Raw genomic sequence first — 16662 nt, 5'->3', positions numbered from 1 at the left:
TTCCTGCAAGCCCTGCCCTTACAGGGCCAGCCAATCACACCAATCTTCTCTTAATTAATCCATAATTATTGCAAGCGCCTGTGTAGATCTCCACCATGCTGCCCTTCAGACAAGTGCACGCCCAGCATTGCTGCGTTACCCCTACATCTCTCAAAGCCAACGCTTGTCGATAACATTTAAAGCTTTCCATGCGGTTTCAAGGTTAGGGGGAAGTGGAGCTGCTTTGTTTCATTTTGCATATCTATATCCCAACAAGGCAAGACACACTTCTCCTATTAAAATCTTTTTTGAGTCCCAAGCCAAGCTAAGATGCCCCTGTGGGCAGCTGTTGGTTATCCTCTTCTTCTTTGTGAGCAGACCCACCAAGAGCGCCCCACAACTTCATCCAGAGCCTCCAAAGACCACAAGCAGCAGGACCAGGGACTCTTTTAGTTAGGTATTTCCTAACTAAAGTCAGATGGACAGAAGCAACCAGACAGAAAGCCATCGTGAACAGCAATTTTGGCCGGAGCAAGCAAACAACCTTTACTCTGGTCCCAAAGCCACCTTGCATAGGCAGGGCCTCTTATCTCTTATCTCTTTGTGAGCACAAAGTGTTGACAAGGCACCGTGACTTTCTAAGCCAACAGTCAGCTACGAGCTTAGGAGCACACACACAAACAGCTTTGTGAAGAATATTTAGAAGTGGGGTGGGGGTAAAATACGGCTGTTTGGAAAAGGAGAGCCATTTCAGCAGGCAGGGTGTCTCTGGTGCCACCCCCAATCCATTGCCATTGCAGGCACCAAGACAGCCACTGCCAGCCAAAGTCTGCCTGGAGCTCTGCCACTTCTACTTGTTTGGGGGCTTTTTTTTAAATTTTTAATTATTATTACAAAGCATATAATGATATCTAGCTATCACCTTCCTGATTGTCGCTATGACATAGCATTACCGTTTTTGCAATATCACCTAGTAGTTTTCTCACTTAAAATGGAATCACAACAATTATATAGCATCAAGAGATCAAGCACTGGCCATTTGCAACTGATGATGGGACTGTCTGCAGGAGGGAAGCCCCATAGCACGGCTCGCCCTACTGAGGCCAGGTCCAGCTCACAGATATGAGGAGCCCACTGCACGGACAGGGACCTCACCCTGACAGCATCAACCGCAGCCGTGCACCATGTACCTACCACCTTCTGCTTTTGCGAGCTTCTGCTCAGATTTGGGGTTTCCCCAAAAGATAGGCCTTTAAGATAAGGTGTCGTATAAGGCTTCTCGGGAATGGCTGTGGCTTGTCCGCAGTCACAAGCAACTGAGTCAGTGTGCTGTGGATGGGGGAGAAGGAGACCCTTCCGACCTCATCCCGGGCACCACGTCTGGCATCCACCGGGCTCTGCCAAGAGCAGCTTCAACTCACTGACCTCCCCGCTCTCAGCCAGCTTTCTGCAAGCCTCAGAAATAGGACAAGACCTTTTCTTTTGGTTATTGAGCTGACTTTGTCGGATAGCCAGCTGCGCAGATAGTGGGGCGCTGCCTACAAGCTGCAAGCATTTCTTCTCACAGGCCGTGAAGCCTCCTTGCAGTGCCCTGTGCAAACTGCTAAACCAGAACCACGGTTGTTTAAATACAGTTGGAGGCTGGTTGTCCGAGAGCTTGTTTTCAGCCCCAGTTTGAGAGGCAGAGAGAAAGTGAGTGGGAAGAGCCCCAGGCCGGGAAGCTGCTGGTAGCAGGGACTGTGCTGCAGCCCAGCCCGTGACTCATTTTCAGGGCTGCCTCCCCTACCAGCCAGTCCAGCCTGGCTGGCACCAGGGCCCGGCCGGCTCCAGAAAGCCTGATGCTCGGTTTTGTCATGCCTACGGCACACAAATTCCTTCCACGGGCCGCCTCGCCCTCCTCCTCCTCCTCCTCCTCTTCGCGCTGCTTTCCTTGCTTTGCATAAGCAGCAGGCACGCACAGGAGACGTCTCTGTTTGGCAATCTCGGAGGCCAGCCAGAGGCCCCTGCAGGCTCTGCTTTTGCAGCCTGCCGGAGACAGCTCTGCAGGAGAAATGCTCTCCTTGCCAAAAATAAATAAATATATAAATATAGGCATTTTCTGCAGCAGCCTGGCTCTCCGACCACTTTGCATTTCCCTTCCGACTGCACCAAGCTGTCAGAGAGGAAGCAAAAGCAAGCCACAAATTACAGCCTGGCAGCCTCGGGAAGGGCCTTGAGCACATCTGAAGTTTGTCCCAGCCCGAGCAGAAGCAGCCTCCCAGTGACTCATCACCATCTCGCCGGGGCTCCCCGCCGTGTGCCAGATGCTCTGCCCCCATCCTCGCCGCCACACGGAGGAAAAGCTCCAGCTCCAAGTGGAAGGGGGAAGAAGCACCAGGCCATTTTCCAGCTCATTTGGCCCACGGCGGGCCCCCCGCCTCCTGTCACTTTGTCCTGCTGCTCCTCGGGCTCCTCCACCTCCCTGCCACGGCCCTACAGCCCTGCCCTGCAGAAGCAGATGGTTCTTTGCTGGCTTAGTGACCCGAATCAGCCCAGGGCAGCAGAGCAGCGTGCCATGAGCCAGCAGGGCTGTGAGAGGGAGGCCGAAGCAGCCCCACGCTCCTCCACGAGCCTCGCAGCCCCTTGCAGCAGCACAAACAGCCCTGAGACGGCAAAGGAGCGACCTGGTCCTCTCCTCAGGCTGGTTTTGAGCCGGAATCCAGCTTGCTGGTGGCAGCACGGGGTGCAGGCAGCTGAGGACCATCCCCTTTTGGCAGCGCTCGGTTAACGCTGCTGGCACAGCAGCCCTGCTCCTTCCCACGTTCGACAGCTCAATTATCAAAAGGGGTCACATCAAGTGCACCGGGTTTTCCGTGCAAAGCATAACACAGAAAGCCTCAAATCTCTGCAGAGAGTTCGCATTTCAGCATGTCCTTTGTCCTGCCCCGTGCTTTTCGTTCCAGTTAAAAGTTAATTGTTGCTTTTTATTGTTTCTCCAGCATTTTTGTGCTGCTTGCTGGGATTATACCATTCTTCCAAGGCAGGGCATATCCCAGCACACTGCACTGCTGTTTCAAACCAAATAGAGCAGCCACGGAGCGGAGGGACAGCAGCCATAAATGCTTTGCCCTCGTGAACCAGGGTTTCTGACTTGCAAGACCTGGAAGCACAACAGAGTCGATAGAGAAGCAGCTGATTCTTCATAAATACGGAGGAATCGATATTTCAGCATCACCTTGCAAAGCCCATGCTTCAAAGGAGCTGCATAAAAGCGCAGATCCCCATCTCTGCTCTCATTGTGTCATCTTTCCAGGGCTGTCAGCAGTCAGCATGCAGCCAGACAAACCTCTGCTACCAGCGTGCCTCTGAAGGGGAAGCAGTTTTCTTGTTATAAATGGAAAGGAGAATTAAGTCACGGGTTCGTTTGCAAACCCTACTTCCCCCCTCCACCAAACCAAACCAAACCAAACCAAACCAAAGCACCAAACGAAAAATAAAACACCACGAGAAACGTACATCGAGGTTACCCAGGAATAAAATAAAGTAAAAAATAATAATAATAGAGTTTAAAAATATATATCAGAAAGTAAAAGGTGACCAAGGAAAAGAGGAGGGAGGTTTTTGGAGGCCTCGGTTCCCATTCACACTGCTACAGAAGCAGCTCCCCAGGAAGCGCTGCCCCTTCTCCTCCCTTTCCCCTGTAAGGATTTAAAGCAGGTGACCCCAGCTGCTTACTGGGAGCTCAGATCCCCTCCAGTAAAATTGATTTTGGGGGGATTTCTGCAATAATAGCGAGGGATGAGTGCAGTTACCACCTCCTGCCCTGCCTGAGCCACGTTGTGCTGGTGCACTGAAGCTTGCCATGGTGTGAGAGCAGCCAGCTCTCGGCAGTGTCAGCTATCCCCCAAAGAGCCACTTTGCAGAAGGTGCTTTTAATGCATCAACTCCATTAAAAAATACATAAATAAATAAACTCTGAACCCTTTAAAAACCAGCCCAGCCCACTTCTAAGAGCTAACCCCTCTCCGAAAGGACGCCGCCGCAGAAATAAGCTTTTAGCTCGAGTCCTCAAAGCTTATGGGGGGAAAAAAAGCATTGCTTGGGTGCTGTGGAGCAACGCCTGATGTTCCCCTTTCCTGTGCTTTCGCTCCGAGGCAACAGGCAACAGGTTCCTCATCTTCCACCTCCTCCTGCCCGTGGCCTTTGGGTGGTCTCAGCTCCGAGCACAACCAGCAGCTCCACAGGCCACTGCCCTGCTGCTCTGCAGGTCACGGGTCAGCAGAAACCACGGCCTGAAGGAAAAGCCTCGAGAGCCCTGGGCTTTGCTGAGAAACGAGGCGAGATGGCAGGGCACAAAAAAGCTGCCGGGGCTGGTGTTAGGGGCTTACACGTTTTGGTGCCAGGCTGCGACTGCTCTCGCCGTGCTCCTGGAGTTGGACGAGGTTCAGAGCCATGCTAACAGACCTGCAAATGAGAGCTAATTAGCCCGGGGCGATGTGGAAACTGTTTTTCCATTTTATTTTTTTATTTTTTTAAAGAGGATTATCAGGTTTGAGCTGCTCCTATTTCACAAGGGAGCTTAGAAAGCAAACGGCTTTTGCTCCTGTTTGGTTTTCCGGCTGCTGCCCGGGGCAGTCAGGAGACAGGAGGAATTTGGGTGATTTCTGACCCAAAAAGCCTCCAGATTGCCCCATCGCCTGCCCCGACCAGCCCGTTTTTGGGTTGAACAGCGAGGATTTGGTTATCTCGAGGCAGCCAAGGTTTCCAGGCGGAGGCCTTATCTCTGTATGACCACAGGGATTGAACAGAGGCACCCTCTGCCCTTCTGCAAACAGGGGCTGAGCTCTGGGAGCATCAACCCCCACAAAAAACCCTGGCAGCCAAGCAAACCAGCAGCAGTCACGCGCCAGCGTGAGCTCAGATCCCTCTGCAGGCGGCTGGGCAATCCCAAGCCCGCCGGGTTTTTTGGGATAGGGTGGCTGGCCGTCTGTCCCATTAGCTTTCTGTGGGTCCTGCTGAGCACATGCAAGTAAAAGGTGTTGCTAGATGCTCTGTGGTTCTTACTTCCTTCTTTTGGAGGGCACAAATTGGCCAAGTCATGTTTTTGCACATGTTTTTACCCCTGCTGAGGCGCGGAGCAGATACAGCTGGTGCCCCTTTTTTGCGGGTTTCCCTTTGCGCACAGAGCGGTCAGCAAGAAAAACCCGGTTGGGGTCCATCTCCCAGCATCAGGCGAAGGGAAGGAACTGAGATTGGTTTGGCTGATCCTAACCAGGCTTTCCCAGGTTGGGCCTCGTCCCCATTTGCCTGTGCAGGGAGTCCCAGCGGAGGATGCTCCTGGCCTTACTGAAATGCTCCCTGCACTTTTGGCACCGCAGCGCAGCTCCAGAGCCACCGACCGCCCCACACACACCTTTCCCTCTGTGCCAGGGACTCGGCAGGACAAATTAGCCAGCTCAGGGCTTCCCACCCCCTCGTTTCGAAGGAAATGGGAGCGCAAGGACAAGGCTGGATGTGGCTGGCCCAGCTTGCAAACGGCCCGAGGAATTGCCGCCGCCTGCTTTTTCGGTTCCGATTCGGAGCTGGCACCTGCCCGCTTCCTCATGCCGAAGAGATAAAAAACTTGATTATCTGGTGGCCCATCGCCCCCGCGGCTCGGTGGCCCTGCTGGGGGCGAGCACCCGCTGCGGGAAGGCCACCACGAAGGGGACGAGGGGCAGGGGACAGGGAGCAGCAGCCCGGGCTCCCCGGCTGTCCCCGTTCCCAGCCGTGCCACCCCGTCGCCGTTTTGGGTCGGGAAAGCGCTGGCGATGAGCCACAGCTAAAAATAATAAAGGCAAAAAACCCGAGCTCGACGACTTCCCCGTTTCACCCAAGGCGGTTTCGGGGCGAAGCAGAAGCGAAACGGGAACAGAAATCGCGGCGCGGGGCCGCGCGGGGGCGCAGCGGCAGCGGGAGCGCGCCCGGCCCCGCCGCCGGCTCCGGGAGGGATTTTTTTTGGGGGGGAGCCCGGGTCCTCGCGCCCCCCCTGGCGAAACAAAGCCGCCAGGAGCCGGGTGCTGCCCTGGGACAAAGCCAGGAGCCTCCTCTCCAGCCTCCCGGCCACATCCTGGCCCCCCTGGGAAGCGAAACCCCGGGGGGAAGCAGCCGGGCGGCGGGGGCCGGAGGGCGGAATCGGGCAGCCCCTGGTGCGCGCAAGGAGAGCTGCCAGAAAAGCTCTGTCCCCGTTTTACGGAGCAAAGGGCAGCCCAGGCAGAGCAGGACGTGGCCACCGCCGCCTCCTCAGCTTGTGCCAGGGGCAAAAAAACAGCCGGGAGGAGAGTTTGATGCCATCCAGGGCCGGGATGCTCCTGGGGAGAGGAGCACCCCTCCTGCTGCCAGCAAGGTGCTGCCCCACACGCCTTGCCTTCGTTAGGAGCCAGACACTAACGAGCTGCACGGGCCGTCACATGCAAGCACCCATACAACTCGTGTTTCTGCATAACACCACGGAGAAACTATGCTGGGAATGCACGAGAGGACGAAACATCTTGTGGGGATCCATTTTTGGGGTCTTTCCCTGTGGAGCTCGCGGGGGGCACGCACAAATTTCCACGCATAAGCCAGAGCTGCTGTCCCCATCCACCTGGACATCACAGCCCACCCTGTGGGGACAGGGACAGCCCTGCACAGCGAGGGGGAGATGCTGGTCCCCCCCGATGGGCCACGGTGGCCAGCACTCCCCCAAAAGGGCCACGCTCACCAGGGCACCCGTGCGCATCGCATCATCGCCTGCCTGGCACACGGGGGCCATCGGGTGCCACAGAGCCACCCACAGACCCTACACGGGGACCAATGCGGGGGTCTTGGGGTGGCCAACGTGCATGGGGTGGCCAATACGAGGTCTTAGGGTGACCAAAGTGGGGTCTCGGGGCGCATTTGGGGGGGCAACGCCAAAAGGGAGGAGGTGGGCGCGGAGATGGGGGAGCGAGGAGCAGCCGGCGAGAGCCACGGAGAGGGAGCATCGGGGGGAGGGCGCGGGGGTGGCACGGAGAGAAACTTTTCCCCCGAGCTCCCCGTTCCTCAGCAGGGTGCAGGATCCGTCCCTGGCACCGTGGGACGATGGCCTGGGGCCCCAGCCCCGCCCCGGCCCCGCTCCCCCCTCCGGCACCCCGGGAGGAAGGAAAGAAGGGAGGGAGGGAGGAAAGAAGGAGGGAGGGAAAAGGGAGGGAGGGAGGATGACAGCGCCGTGAAGAAAAGCAGGGGACCCGCCGCCCTCCCCGCTCCCGCACGGCAGGACCGGGCCCTCGGGGGTAGGTGAGGGTGGCACTGGGGGACACTTGGCCAAGGGGGGGCTCCCCGGGGGTCCCGGCACCCAGCAGGGGCACCGGGAGCCGGATCCAGCGGGGGGCTCGGACGGGGAGTTGCGGGAAGTTGGGGGAAGGGGAAAGGGAAAAGAGGGGGGAAGGCACAATCCTGGCACCGGGGGGGTTTGGGGGGCTCTGTGGTCGCCCCCCAAAGCCCCTCGGAGGCGGCTCCAGGGCTCCGCCACCGCCGCCTTTGTGCTGCCTCCGGCCGCGCCTTTGTCTGCGGGCAGGGAGCCCCCGCTGGGCCTGGGGGGTCCCCGGGACCCCCGGCCAAGCAGCTCGGGGCCGTGGCAGAAAATTAAAAAAAAAAACAAAAAACAACAGAACAACAAAACCACATTCTCTCTATATTTATAGAGGGAGAGATGGATGCGTCCGGCAGAAGGCGAAGCCGGGGTGAGCCGGGAAGCAGCGGGGCGGCGCGGGGGGAACTTTTCCCGCAGCGATCCCGGAGTTGCATCATCCGGCCCCACGGGCAGCGCCGGCAAGTTGGTGGCGGGGGGCTGCAGGGGGGCTGCGGGCACTGGCCGGGTGGCCACAGGACCCCAAGGGGCTCTGTGGCCAGCGGTGGGGGGGGTCTGGTGGCCGGACCCCGTCTCGGCACCGTTGGGCAGCCCCGAGCTCGGCCTGAGCCCGCAGCATCCCCCCGCTGCTCGCCAGCCCCTCGCCAGCTGCAGGTGGTGCCGAAAAAAACCAGCTGTGGCTGCCAGTGGGTTTGGTTCGAGTTTGGGTAATTTGGGGTAGGAGTTTGGGGTTTTTTTGGGTGGCCGGGCGCCGCTCGCTGCCGGGCCAGGTGAACCCCGAGTGTGCCGCAGCTGCGGGGTGCTGGGTTCGGCCGGGTGCTGGGCGCAGACAGCTCTCCTCGGGCACCAGCCGAGGCCAGAGGGAGGAAAGCTCACCCCATGGTGGCCACAAATTTGGGCTGGGGACACCAACATGCTCCTCCGACGGGCACCTCGCCGGCCCCAGTTTGGCCAAGGCTCGGGGCTATTCTGGGCAACTTTATAAACAGCGTGGGAGTTGATGTTTTTTTTTCTCCCTCCCTCTCCTTTTTTTTTTTAACTTGAATTACACGTGTTGTTTTTGAGCAAAAAACAAGCACCTCTGAGCGAAAAACCCCGGAGGGAGCAGCCAAAGCCAAGCGGTGCCACGCTCCAGCGCCTCCAGCCCGCTGCAGGGGGACAGGAGCCGGCCGGGGGGCGAGCTGCTGGCCCCGGAGGACAGGCAGGGGCAGGAGCACGACCCCTGCGAGGCGAGGGCGAGCGGGGAAACCATCGGGTTTCCCTCCCAGCCTTGGGAGGGGAAGCAGTTGATAAACACGGAGGGAGCCGATTTGTTGTGATTTATCTTTTTTTTTTCCTGCACGGGTTGCAGACAAAGAGATCAGCCCGCACGCCTGCTCTCTTTGTTGTTCCAGCCGAGGGTTTCGCCGGGTCCTTTTCCCAACCTGACGGAGCAAAGTGCTCCAGAGGGGCTCCCGGGCACCGGCTGCCAGCCAGCGCTTCACCTACCGGCTCTGGGAACTCATCCTCAGCCCGTTGAGTCAGCGGAGGAAAATGTGACTTCACCCCGTCACACCTCCGGCTGCTTTCCCCCGCGAGCCCGCAGGCGCCTTCCCTGCCCTGGATGCCGTCTCCAGGCCGGAGGAGGGATGGGGAAGGGCTGGCCCCGTGCATCGCCCCTCGCCCGCTGCTCGGAAAAAACAGGCTGAAACGAAAAGCTCTTTGGGTTTAGGGAAGAGCCGGGTCCCTCAGCCCGCTCTCCCGTGCACAGAGCCCCTCTGTTCCCCCGCACAAAGAGCCGCTTGTGGCTCTCCTCCTGCCCCGGCCGGGCTGCGCCGCGCGCTCCCCAGCGAGGAAGAGCTCGAGGACGCCGAGCAGCCCCCGGCCACCTCGCTGGGTCACCGCGGCCCCTTCCTTGCTGCTCTCAAACCAGGACGTGCAGGGCTCGGGGTGCTGTCTGCCTGCCCCCTGTGCCTCCCCGGCCCCAAGGCTGAGCCCTGCCAGGGTTCAGGGACCCGGCGGCTCGTCCGCTGGCAGCTGCTCCTCTATTTAATGAATTACGCCCACGCCGGGCCTCCAAATCTTGGGTTTTGCTGGAGATCTCTCTCTGTACAGTCCCCGTGAATGATTCCTGGTCTGTGGATCATTTGTGGTTTGTCCGCTGTGGGCATTAGAGAGGGGGAAATCCTGGGCTGGCTGCGCCCAGGGCGCTTGGCAGCGCGCAGGGTGCCGGCGCTGACCCTGGGAGCCGCCTTCCCAGCGCTCGCGACTCCAGATCCGAAACTCGTTCCCCTGGCAGCCTCCCCGGGAGCGGCCGGCACCCTCTGCCAGGGTCTGTACGCTTTAATTTCCCCTGGGGGCTGCTGAAATACCCCGAGCCCTGCCACTGCACGGGCACCGGGAGCTTTGTGGGGCGAGGGGAAGGCTTGGGGCAGTGGTGGGCGCGTGGTGCTCCGGAGGCGGGCGCTTTGGCAGGGCAGCAGGGGCATGAAATGCAGGGTTTCCACGCACAGCCTGTGATGGAGAGCAGGGCCACGAGGGGCCCTCCACCTTCGTCCAGTTCCTGGAAACCCCCCAGCTTTCGTTTTGAGACCCACAGGAAGGCGGAAGCTGCGCCCCAAGCACCCCGTGGCAGGAAGCTGCCCGGCCCCCCAAAAAGTCCCTTGCCCCGAGCGCCCGGCCGAGCGATTCCCCCTGCCCGGGGGGGGGATTTTTGGCCGGCAGCTGGCAGGGATTGGGTTTCGGCGCTGCCGGGAGGAGGTGCAGGAAGGGGTCTCTCCTCCGGCAGATTTATTTCGGGAGCGGGGAGAGCGGCGCTGTCAGCAGCTGCTGGGTGCGGGGTGGAAGCGATAAAAGGGTTTTTGTGGCGCACAGCGACGGGAAATCGCCTCCAGGCCCTCGGCACGGGCTCTCCAGACGTGGACGCTGCCGGAGAAGCAAGCGCAGGGGAAGGCCCTGATGTGTCCCCTCCTTGTCCCCGCAGGCCAGGGCCGCCCGGAGGGGGATGCCGAGGAGCAGAGGATGCCCAGCAGATAGCGCAGGGCAGCGGCAGCCCGGCCGGGGGCTCCCCTGAGGCCGGGAGGGACGTTGGGAGGACGCAGAAGCCCCGGCTTCCCGGCTGTCCCTCCCCATGGAGAGGAGATCCGCCCTGCCCCAGGACCTCCGCGAGGTGCTGCACTGCCTGAAGATGAGGAGCAAGTACGCCGTGCTGCTGGTGTTCGTGGTGGGCCTGGTCATCATCGAGAAGGAGAACAACTTCATCTCCAGGTAGGGAGCACGGGGGCTTTCAGCCTGCTTTTAGCCCTGCCTGCTTGGCGACCCTAGGTGCTGCGGGGAGAAGCGCAAGGGGGTCCCCAAAACCCCTGTGGGGACGGAGGGGCGGACGGAGGGGTGTCCTCAGCCCCGGGCTGTGCTCGCTCTCCCGCAGGGTGTCGGACAAGCTGAAGCAGTCCCCGCAGGCGCTGCCGGAGGCCAACGACACGGAGGCCAGCCCGACGCCGGCCGAAAACGGGTCCCTGGCCTCGCTGCGCCAGCTGGACGCCGCCTTCTCGCAGCTGAGGACGCGGCTGCACAACGTCACCCTGCAGCTGGCCGGGGGGCTGGCGACGGCGGGGACGGCACCCCCGGAGCCCCGGCGGCACGTCCTGCTGATGGCCACCACCCGCACCGGCTCCTCCTTCGTCGGGGAGTTCTTCAACCAGCAGGGCAACATCTTCTACCTCTTCGAGCCGCTGTGGCACATCGAGAGGACGGTCACCTTTGAGCCGGGCGGCGCCAACGCGGTGGGGTCAGCCCTGGTGTACCGCCACGTCCTGCAGCAGCTCTTCCTCTGCGACCTCTACACCCTGGAGAGCTTCATCTCGCCGGCGCCCGAGGAGCACCTGACGCCCTTCATGTTCCGCCGGGGCTCCAGCCGCTCGCTGTGCGAGGAGCCCGTCTGCACGCCGGCCCTCAAGAAGGTCTTCGAGAAGTACCACTGCAAGAACCGCCGCTGCGGGCCCCTCAACGTCACGCTGGCGGCCGAGGCGTGCCGGCGCAAGCAGCACGTGGCCCTGAAGACGGTGCGCATCCGGCAGCTGGAGTTCCTGCAGCCGCTGGCGGAGGACCCGCGGCTGGACCTGCGCGTCATCCAGCTGGTGCGCGACCCCCGCGCCGTGCTGGCCTCCCGCATGGTGGCCTTCTCGGGCAAGTACGAGAGCTGGAAGAAGTGGGCGGCCGAAGGGGCGGCCCCGCTGCAGGAGGACGAGGTGCAGAGGCTGCGGGGCAACTGCGAGAGCATCCGCCTGTCGGCCGAGCTGGGGCTGCGGCGGCCGGGCTGGCTGCGGGGCCGCTACATGCTGGTGCGCTACGAGGACGTGGCGCGGGCGCCGCTGCGCAAGGCGGAGGAGATGTACCGCTTCGCCGGCATCCGCCCCACGCCCCAGGTGGAGGAGTGGATCCGCGCCAACACGCAGGCGCCCCGCGACGGCAGCGGCATCTACTCCACGCAGAAGAACTCCTCGGAGCAGTTCGAGAAGTGGCGCTTCAGCATCCCCTTCAAGCTGGCGCAGGTGGTGCAGGACGCCTGCGCCCCGGCCATGCGCCTCTTCGGCTACAAGCTGGCCGGCAGCCCCGAGGAGCTGACGAACCGCTCGCTCAGCCTGCTGGAGGAGGGACCCCCCTCCTGGGTCACGTAACCGCAGCTGGGGGACCTTCGACTTTCCGGGAGGGCTGTGCAGCCCCGGGGGCTCGCCGAAACCGCGCCGTGCCCTCCAAACGCTGCCGTCGCGGGGAGGGACTGAGCACGGAAAGCAGCACGGCTGCCCCGCCTGATGTGGGGCCCAAAGCAGCGCTGCGCTGAGCACCAGCAGGGACCCGAAGCCCAAAGGCCTTACTGGTTTAGTGCCTTCACACCAGCACGGACTGGGAGCCGCCCGCGGAGCCCCAGCCGGCAGCACGACGAGGTGGCTGCTTGGGTTTGCGCTCCACAGTGTTGGTTCAAGGGGGGGTGGGGGTGTTTGGTTGGTTTTTAAGTTTGTTTTCTTCCTTTTTCTCCGTGTACCAGGGTTGCAGGGCAAATCTATTTATTTATTACGTGAAAAAGAGGGGGAGGTACACCGGGGGTCAGAGCTAAGCCCAAAAAAATCAGAGCAGCACAACGTGCTGTGGAGAAACAGGGACACCTCCAGCGAAGGCAGGGGGATCGTGGCCCACGGGAGAGCCCCAGGAGAGGGGAATTGGGGATGCAGCTCCCCAAAAAACCCTGGGCACAGCGGGGCAGGGATGCTGCCAGCAGCCAGCACCGGCCACAACCTCACACCGGGGCGAGGACACCCTGGAGCAGCTGAACCTTGGCACCTGCTGGAAGCCGTTTCACCTGACTTAAGTAAAAAAAAATCCCAATAATACAAAGGAGCAGATTCCAAAGCATCTCCTGTCTTGTTGGTGTTCGTCCCCCCCACCCCATAAATGTGCCCCGTAAGCCACAGGCAGGATTGGGAGAGCCCCTGGCTCCTCCAGGAGCCTTGGCAGCTGCCGAGGAGCCTCGGGGGGCAAAGCGAGGGGCCCCCACTGCTGTCCCCGAACCCAGCAGGGCCACCCGCGGCTCGCTGGGGCCACCGGCCCCCTTTGACAAAAGCAAAAATAAATAAGCAGAACTCAGCCGCCGCCGGCTCGGCTCTGCTCTGCTCGGCGAGCTCACAAAAGCTGCGTTTTTTGACCCAAAGCGGAGAACAGAGGCGGCATTGAGGAGCGCGGGGAGCAGCCACGCCAGAGCCGTCGGCAGCCGTCCTCCCGCAGCAGCCGGGGTTTTTCCTTTCCCCCCCTTTCGCTCCGCTTGCATCTGGCCTCAAGATGGGAGGGAGCCGGGGTGCTGGATGCTGCCGGGCTCCGGAGAGGGGGCAAAAGCGGGGTTTGTGCAAAAACAGGGGGAAAAAGGGAACAAAACTCAGCTCTAGTCCTTCTCCATGCCATTAAGGACACGGATTTGGGGGGAAAAGGGTGCGTTTTCAGCCTGAAGACCTACCTGAGGGTCCTGCTGCACTCACACGGGCCATGCCAGAAGACTGCATCCGCACCGACACCAAAAGCCCTCCCTGGGAAGGATCCAAGCTTTCTGGGACAAAACAGCTTCCAGAGAGGCTCAGGCTTACCCCAAACCAAACAACCCTCGTTATTCCATCCCCCAGAGCTGCTCCCTCCCCTTTACAACCTGCCCTAAGCAGCTCAGTGCCCGCAGCTCTGCTGCGTCCCGCTGCTGGCGCAGGCCCCCACAGAGCCAGCCGCAGCTGTCCTTTGGGGAAAACGGGGGAAAATTGGTGATTGCTGTCACCAGAAGGAGACTTTCTGCAGGCAGCCCAGCGAGGGGAGGACAGGGCCACCAGCCGAAGCCTGGAAGTTAATAAAAAAAAAGCCATTTTCCAGCTTGGCACAAGGTTTATCCTGAACACAAGAAGCCCCTGCTGCCCTGCCGGCCCTCCTAACCCCCCGTCCCCTTCTCCTCTCCTGCTCCAGCTCGAGTTAATGGGATTGGGTTTGCTAATCCCCCAGTACTATCAGAGGGGGATTTCTGCAGCGGGACCAGGAGCAAACCTATGGCCAAGCCCTGTCCACCCCGCTGCCTCCTGCCCAGGCCCAGCCTTGCCCGTGGAGGGCTCTGTGCGCTCCCTGCAGCCAGGACGAGGGGCCGGGGGCTGCAGCAGACGTGGACAGGTCAGAATTAAATGACAGCCTTGTTTTCTGTTGTGTTTTTTTTCTTTTTTTTTTTTTTTTTAAGAGGCTGCATGCCTGACCAGACCGCATTTCTTGGTCCGCATCCCATATTTATCCTGTAATTACACCTCCAGACAAAGGCCGCCTGTCTGTGCGGGCGCTGTTTTTAAGGACACGGTTTTATTCCACCTTGGGCTTTCACCGCCGTGAAGTCCTGGGGATTTGGGGGAAGAAAACACCCCGCGATTCGGGGGTGAAAGCTGTTCTTTCTTGCAACCCAGAACCCGACCACACATCCTGCTGCTCCGGCACCCCGCGGGCAGTAACGCCACCAAACCCAGCACCGGGCTTGTCCCGTAGGAGAAGGATGTCACCCGAGTGCTGAGCCCCGCGCTCCGTGCAGCAGGACCAGAGCGATCCCATAAAAATCCCATAAAAAACCTCCTGGGTAAGGCCGGCCGAGCTCCTTGCACCTGCCCAGCCCACAGCACCGCCAGCGATGGATTCCCACAAGCCGGCGTTTTGCTCCAATTAACACCCACCACAGTTTTGGCTCCGCAGGGGCGGTGAAGATGTGCCCTGCCCGAAAACCAAAGGCATTTGGTGGGGTTTTTGGGGCAGGCTTTCCTCCCAGAGAGGAGCTTCACCACCAGGAGCAGGGGGAAGTTTTGTGACCCCAGCTCCCCACGGCCGCTCTTTCGCTGCTCGTGCAGCCCAGCTGAAATGCAGAGAGCTGTGAGCTTTGCTTTTTTTTTCCCCAAATCCCCCTTTTTTTTTTCTTTTTTCCACGTGGGATCTGCCCGTCAGTGCACGTGGATGTTTTGCCCAGCCCGACCGACACAAGGTGGCCTTGGTGCCGAGGGCTGTGGTCGGCAGCTGGGCGATGCCACCGAGGAACTGGAAATGAAAAAACGAGCGTGGTTGGAGAGGGAATAAATAAAGCAGAGCCTTGTTGACTCTCGTTGAAAGCAGATTTTATTTATAAGGTAAAAAACAGGCAGTGGTGACGTTTAAGAGCAGCCGGGAACTGGCCTGAATTGATTTTTCCAGGCAATTCTGTGCCCTGGGTTACCCGTGGTGGTGGCAGAGACCCTGTGGCACACGGGAATGACCAGAGCTCGCTAAGAGCTGTCCTAAAGTCGAAAGCAATCCCTCCATCACACCTAGGGAAACACCGGCACCTTTGCAGGGAAGCATCTCTCAGCCCTGCACCTGCTTTTGGGGCAGGACGAGGGGACAAGGAACGTGCAGAGCAGGGCAGGAGGCAGCCCCGGGGCACCTCCGAGGTGGGACGAGCACCCTGCAGAGCCCCTTCCCTATCAATATTCCCCCTACAAACCCTCTTTGAAGCCAGTCAGCTCTTTCTGCAGCCACCTGCCCGCAGACAGCCGGATAAACGCCATCCAACACCGCGTTTGCCAACGCCGGGCACACTCCTGCCTGCAGTGAGCTCCCCGTGCCCACGCTGCCTTGAGCATGGATTTTTTTATCCCCATTTGCCTGGGGCTCGAGGTGAGGCTTCCTGAGCTGGTCACAAAGGCCCCTTTTAGCTGGGCTGTTTGCTCTGGGCCCTGTCTGTGCCGCCGGCCTTGTCCTTCTTGTTGGTGCATCTCCGGCTCACCGGCTTGGAGGATTTTCCCCGTGTTTTTCAGCGGTGGCCCTGACCTTCTGGTGTGAAACCAGATTCTCCTGAGCACCCCCTCTGCCCGCCAGCAGAAACCTCACGGGGGTGTGGAGCTGCCCCTGCCACTGGCTTTGGCTCGACTTGAAGGCACTCAGAGGAAAAACAAACCCACCCGGGGCCATGCCCGCGGATGTTTTCCCTTTGTCTTGGAGGCAGGTTTAGGGGATTTGCGTTGTGGCCAGCAGATATAGGGCAGGAACAGCGCCCGCTTTGTGGCAGCCGCGGTGCAAATAGCCCTATTTAAGGATTTTTTGGCACCCTCCATGCTTGCAGGGCCTTTGTCAGCCTCCCTGCAACCAGGACACCCAGCACGTCCCCGTCCCACGCCGAGCTGCCTGCACCCTCTGGCGGCCACGCCGCCTCCCTCGCAGCATCCCACCAGGACGCCCTGAAAACGCTGCTCCCACCCCAAAGCCTGGGCACGATTTGGGGTTTTCTGCCTCCCGGCTACCTCCAGCCGACGGGCAGGACGAGCCCTTGGGGAGCGAGCTCAGCTCGGGGCCCACCTCCTTGTTTTTCCTCAAAAAATACAAATTCCTTCCTCCATCCCCTGCGGGTGAGGGCTGGGGGGAGTGCTCCAGCCCTCGATGCGGGGCTGGTGGGCGCTGCAGGAGGAACGAGGAGCAGAGGCGGCCTTCAAACCCTCCCGTGGAGCACAGGGCAGCGCTGCCAGCAGCGTGCCCGGGAGCTATAATTACCACGGGGCTGGCCGCCTATATTTATCCGCAGTGCCACAGGAGCCAGAAGACTTTGGGGCGGTGATTTCTGAGCTCTGGGCGCCCTTTTTGCTGCAAACTTCTTCATCCCCAAGGGGAGAAAACCATTTAAAACGTGCTCGCAGCCCAAGGAGCTCGAGGGCTGCAGGTGGAGGCTGGGAGCTTGCAAAAACGCTGCTGCAGATGGAGCTGCAGGGGCGCACGGCTCGGCACAGCTCGGCACGGCTCGGCACGGCTCGGCACAGCTCGGCACGGCTCAAAACAGC

The 16662-nt window shown here is 60.4% G+C and overlaps 1 protein-coding gene across 3 annotated transcripts; it reads left to right on the top strand.

Moving 5' to 3' along the window:
- Positions 1-7674: 7674 nt before the first annotated feature.
- CHST3 (carbohydrate sulfotransferase 3) lies at positions 7675-12706 on the top strand. Of its 3 annotated transcripts, none has more exons than XM_084289851.1 (3): positions 7675-7700; positions 10290-10573; positions 10734-12706. In XM_084289851.1, exons 2-3 carry the CDS (start codon positions 10437-10439, stop codon positions 11980-11982), a joined length of 1386 nt encoding a protein of 461 aa, XP_084145977.1. In that variant the 5' UTR covers positions 7675-7700; positions 10290-10436; the 3' UTR covers positions 11983-12706. The 3 variants fall into 3 exon arrangements, with proteins under 3 accessions (XP_084145977.1, XP_084145976.1, XP_084145975.1); XM_084289850.1 differs by lacking the exon at positions 7675-7700 and adding an exon at positions 9332-9440; XM_084289849.1 differs by lacking the exon at positions 7675-7700 and having other exon boundaries at positions 10117-10573.
- The last annotated feature ends 3956 nt before the right edge of the window (positions 12707-16662 follow it).

This window comes from Netta rufina (genome assembly GCF_964035555.1).
Source record: "Netta rufina genome assembly, chromosome: 7".
NCBI lineage: Eukaryota > Metazoa > Chordata > Aves > Anseriformes > Anatidae > Netta > Netta rufina.
The sequence above is the reverse complement of the archived record's forward strand: the minus strand, read 5'-3'. Positions and strand labels throughout refer to the sequence as shown.